We start from the raw sequence: 6,000 nt of genomic DNA, 5'->3' as shown, positions 1-6,000 counted from the left end.
AGATTGGTCCAGGCTGAGGTTGATGGTGGGGTGGAAGCTGTTGAAATCATGGTGGAATTCTTCCAGGGTCTCCTTCCCATGGGTCCAGATGATGAAGATGTCATCAATGTAGCGTAGGTAGAGAAGGGGCGTGAGTGGACGAGAGCTGAGGAAGCGTTGTTCCAGGTCAGCCATAAAGATGTTGGCATATTGTGGGGCCATGCGGGTGCCCATAGCGGTGCCACTGGTCTGGAGGTATATATTGTCACCAAATTTGAAATAATTGTGCGTGAGGATAAAGTCACAGAGCTCGGCAATGAGTTGTGCTGTGTCATCATCAGGGATACTGTTCCTGACAGCTTGTATTCCATCTGTGTGTGGGATGTTTGTGTAGAGAGCCTCTACATCCATGGTGGCTAGGATGGTGTTTTCTGGGAGGTCACCAATGCATTGTAGTTTTCTCAGGAAAGTTTTCTACAGCCCTCAGCTTAAACCTCTCCAACGCATCATCAGTGATCTACAACCCATCCTGGACAATGACCCCTCACTTTCACAGACCTTGGGAGGCAGGCCTGTCCTCGCCCACAGACAACCTGCCAACCTTAAGCATATTCTCACCAGCAACCACGCACCGCACCATAACAACTCTAACTCAGGAACCAACCCATGCAACAAACCTCGATGCCAACTCTGCCCACATATCTACACCAGCAGCACTATCACAGGACCTAACCAGATCAGCTACAACATCACCGGCTCGTTCACCTGCACGTCCACCAATGTTATATATGCCATCATGTGCCAGCAATGCCCCTCTGCTATGTACATTGGCCAAACTGGACAGTCACTACGCAAGAGGATAAATGGACACAAGTCAGATATCAGGAATGGCAATATACAAAAACCTGTAGGAGAACACTTTAACCTCCCTGGCCACACAATAGCAGATGTTAAGGTAGCCATCTTACAGCAAAAAAACTTCAGGACCAGACTCCAAAGAGAAACTGCTGAGCTCCAGTTCATTTGCAAATTTGACACCATCAGATCAGGATTAAACAAAGACTGTGAATGGCTATCCAACTACAGAAGCAGTTTCTCCTCCCTTGGTGTTCACACCTCTACTGCTAGCAGAGCACCTCACCCTCCCTGATTGAACTAACCTCGTTATCTCCACACTGATTTATACCTGCCTCTGGAGATTTCCATTACTTGCATCTGAAGAAGTGAGGTTCTTACCCACGAAAGCTTATGCTCCCAATACTTCTGTTAGTCTTAAAGGTGCCACAGGACCCTCTGTTGCTCTATGCAGATAGAGATTCTTTTTCCAATTAGGACATTACTACACCTAAAGCTGTATGTGTACTGAATCACCACCTCAGCAACACTATGATATTCATAAATAATTGACTTTTAATTCTCCACTTATTTTTCAGATTATTGGTAATATCCTGCGATGACTACAGACAAAAATCTGAAAGAAATCCTTCTAGATATACTGGACAATCTCTCAGGGGAAAAGGAAGGAGATCTTGAAAGATTTAAATTCAGCTTAGAAAATGCTGACTATGAAAAAAAAGCACCAATCCCCAAAGGTCGGCTGCAGGAAGCTGACACTCGGATGAAACTTGTAGACCTCTTGTGTGAATACTACAAGGAACATGATTCAGTGAATGTAGCTATATCGGTCCTTGAAAGGATCAATCTCAGAGATTCTGCTGATAAACTCAAGGAGGCAAGAAAGAAAGGTAAGAAAACCTAATGTTCCTGCAACTTCTGAATCTTTCCCTCTTTTGAATATTCCCTGAAATGGGTGCAGGAGGAACAGCTACAATCTAATTATTAAAACTGGTTGGAAAGTGGATCTATCTCATAAAAAAAATTAGATTTTGAAATTTTGTTTCATCACAAATTGAGACAGAAACTTAAAATTTTGAAGTTGTTCAAGAACTGAAATGTTTCAAAAAAAATGCTTCATTTTAAAAAAATGTGAAATGTTTTCATTTTTATATTTTTATTTTTTTATTAAATATAAATATAAGGTCTGGTCTACACAATAGCAGTAAATTGGTACATCACTATCTCGCTCTGGGCAACGTGGTCATACCAACTTAACTCCCATGTACACAGCACTATGGCAGTGGTAGCCGACATAGCTACTGCCTCTCCAGAAGGTGGATTAACTAAGCTGATGGGAGAGCACTTCATTAAAGTGCTACAGTGGTGCGGCATTTTAAGAGTAGGCATGCTCTGAAATGCAATACATTTGGAAAAGACAAGTAATTTCCCAATTTCCCCCCCGTTCAGTCTTAGTTGTTTCCAGCAGTCATCTTGGGTGGAGTAGCAGGGGAGAACTGACAACTCGGATTACTTCACTCCCCACGCTTAAATAGGATTTGCATAAGGCGGGAATCCTTTGTCTCCCAAACTTGAACCCTCCTCCCCCACTTCCCTTCCAGTGGAAAGTTACAAGAAGTCACAGGTAATGTTCAGTATCAGGTGACAAAACCACCTGACTGTAGTATTCCAGAGTCCATGAGTTAGCAGCAATGTGGAGCACAGGCAGGAAGGGCAAGCCTTTTCACAGTCCATTGTGCTAGCTGATGGGACATTAGCACCGTCTGGCTTTTCCACTGTTGTACCTGAAGTGTTAGCAGTGGAAGTGAACCAAAGCAGGAAATATTAAATAGATAAACAGGCCAATATTCCTAACTTTAGATACAGAAATGAAATATTCACACAAGTAGGACAAGCACATTCAGTAAACCATAACCTTTCCAATGATATCTCACATGAACTATCTCACATAAAGCATATTCCAGTTGTGTCATATTCATATTTATAAGCATATCTCCATAAAGAATATGGAGTGCAACGTCACAATAGGTCATTCAGGGTGTCAACAGGTTACACTCAATAGGGAGTATGAACAGAGAAGAAATAGGGTGTTGCTATGCTGGAAGGCATTAAAGGGTGCCATCAACTGATTGGTGATGCTCCCAATACTTCTGTTAGTCTTAAAGGTGCCACAGGACCCTTTGTTGCTTTTTACAGATTCAGACTAACACGGCTACCCCTCTGATACTTGACACCATGCAAGGCACTGCATTTAGCCGTATGGAATGGAAATCTATCAAACTCATGAAGAAACTTGCACAAATACAGACAGATATCATCTTCCTTTCCAAATGCAAACGGATGGACATCATACCAAATGGACTGAAGGTGAAAAATCCATTGCTATCTACATACTGCACAGACCACAGTGAGAGATTATGCCATACACTATCAAAGAAACTGAGGAACCACCTGATCAGCATCCTATACAGCAAACAGATAAACATCAAGAAAGAGCTCTCCAACCTGGAGACTTTCATAAATAACCAACCCTCCACACAAATGGACTTTACTAAAATAAGACAGGAGATCTACATTACACACTTCACCTCTCTACAAAGGAAAAAGGACCGTAAGCTGTCTAAAATCCTACCTGGCACATGGGGCCACAACAGGGGTACCCCTAACTCACCCAGCAATATCGTCAATTTATCCAGCTACACACTCAACCCAGCAGAGGAGTCTGTCCTATCTCGGGGACTCTCTTTTTGCCCCAGCACCCCCACGAACATGATACAGTTCTGCGGTGATCTGGAAGCCTACTTTCGCCGCCTCCGACTCAGAGAATACTTTCAAGATAACACTGAACAGCGCACTGATACACAGATACCCTCCCACCAACAACACAGGAAGAAGAACTCCACATGGACTCCTCCTGAGGGTCGAAATGACAGTCTGGACCTATACATAGAATGCTTCCGCCGACGTGCACAGGCAGAAATTGTGGAAAAACAACATCGCTTGCCTCATAACCTAAGTCGTGCAGAACGCAATGCCATCCACAGCCTCAGAAACCACCCTGACATTATCATCAAAGAGGCTGATAAAGGAGGTGCTGTTGTCATCATGAACAGGTCTGACTACCAGAAGGAGGCCGCCAGACAACTCTCCAATACCAAATTCTACAGGCCACTTTCCTCAGATCCCACTGAGGAATACACTAAGAAACTGCACCATCTACTCAGGACACTCCCTACACTAACACAGGAACAAATCAACATACCCTTAGAGCCCCGACCGGGGTTATTCTATCTACTACCCAAGATCCACAAACCTGGAAATCCTGGACGCCCCATCATCTCGGGCATTGGCACTCTCACTGAAGGACTGTCTGGATATGTGGACTCCCTACTCAGACCCTACGCCACCAGCACTCCCAGCTATCTCCGTGACACCACAGATTTCCTGAGAAAACTACAATGCATTGGTGACCTCCCAGAAAACACCATCCTAGCCACCATGGATGTAGAGGCTCTCTACACAAACATCCCACACACAGATGGAATACAAGCTGTCAGGAACAGTATCCCTGATGATGACACAGCACAACTCATTGCCGAGCTCTGTGACTTTATCCTCACGCACAATTATTTCAAATTTGGTGACAATATATACCTCCAGACCAGTGGCACCGCTATGGGCACCCGCATGGCCCCACAATATGCCAACATCTTTATGGCTGACCTGGAACAACGCTTCCTCAGCTCTCGTCCACTCACGCCCCTTCTCTACCTACGCTACATTGATGACATCTTCATCATCTGGACCCATGGGAAGGAGACCCTGGAAGAATTCCACCATGATTTCAACAGCTTCCACCCCACCATCAACCTCAGCCTGGACCAATCTACACGGGAGGTCCACTTCCTGGACACCACAGTACAAATAAGCAATGGCCACGTTAACACCACCCTATACCGAAAACCCACCGACCGCTATGCCTACCTTCATGCCTCCAGCTTCCACCCCGGACACACCACACGATCCATCGTTTACAGCCAAGCACTGAGGTACAACCGCATCTGCTCCAACCCCTCAGACAGAGACCAACACCTACAAGATCTTCACCAAGCATTCTCAAAACTACAATACCCACACAAGGAAATAAAGGAACAAATCAATAGAGCCAGACGTGTACCCAGAAGCCTCCTGCTACAAGACAGGCCCAAAAAAGAAACCAACAGAACTCCACTGGCCATCACCTACAGCCCTCAGCTTAAACCTCTCCAACGCATCATCAGTGATCTACAACCCATCCTGGACAATGACCCCTCACTTTCACAGACCTTGGGAGGCAGGCCTGTCCTCGCCCACAGACAACCTGCCAACCTTAAGCATATTCTCACCAGCAACCACGCACCGCACCATAACAACTCTAACTCAGGAACCAACCCATGCAACAAACCTCGATGCCAACTCTGCCCACATATCTACACCAGCAGCACTATCACAGGACCTAACCAGATCAGCTACAACATCACCGGCTCATTCACCTGCACGTCCACCAATGTTATATATGCCATCATGTGCCAGCAATGCCCCTCTGCTATGTACATTGGCCAAACTGGACAGTCACTACGCAAGAGGATAAATGGACACAAGTCAGATATCAGGAATGGCAATATACAAAAACCTGTAGGAGAACACTTTAACCTCCCTGGCCACACAATAGCAGATGTTAAGGTAGCCATCTTACAGCAAAAAAACTTCAGGACCAGACTCCAAAGAGAAACTGCTGAGCTCCAGTTCATTTGCAAATTTGACACCATCAGATCAGGATTAAACAAAGACTGTGAATGGCTATCCAACTACAGAAGCAGTTTCTCCTCCCTTGGTGTTCACACCTCTACTGCTAGCAGAGCACCTCACCCTCCCTGATTGAACTAACCTCGTTATCTCCACACTGATTTATACCTGCCTCTGGAGATTTCCATTACTTGCATCTGAAGAAGTGAGGTTCTTACCCACGAAAGCTTATGCTCCCAATACTTCTGTTAGTCTTAAAGGTGCCACAGGACCCTCTGTTGCTTTTTACAGATTCAGACTAACACGGCTACCCCTCTGATAATCAACTGATTGTTTGCTCTAGAGACAACTTTAGAGATTCTTCAAGCTGTTGCTGTGCTA

General features: G+C 45.1%; 1 protein-coding gene across 1 annotated transcript in view; it reads left to right on the top strand.

Moving 5' to 3' along the window:
- The first annotated feature begins 1,432 nt into the window (after positions 1 to 1,432).
- Positions 1,433 to 6,000, top strand: part of LOC135877391 (NACHT, LRR and PYD domains-containing protein 3-like) — a 184,214-nt gene continuing 179,646 nt past the window's right edge. The window contains exon 1 of the mRNA XM_065402819.1: positions 1,433 to 1,724. Coding sequence (XP_065258891.1) covers positions 1,433 to 1,724 — 292 coding nt within the window. The remainder of the gene's footprint in view (positions 1,725 to 6,000) is intronic.

The sequence above is a fragment of the Emys orbicularis genome, chromosome 4 (assembly GCF_028017835.1).
Source record: "Emys orbicularis isolate rEmyOrb1 chromosome 4, rEmyOrb1.hap1, whole genome shotgun sequence".
In the NCBI taxonomy this organism is placed as follows: Eukaryota; Metazoa; Chordata; order Testudines; family Emydidae; genus Emys; species Emys orbicularis.
The sequence above is the reverse complement of the archived record's forward strand: the minus strand, read 5'-3'. Positions and strand labels throughout refer to the sequence as shown.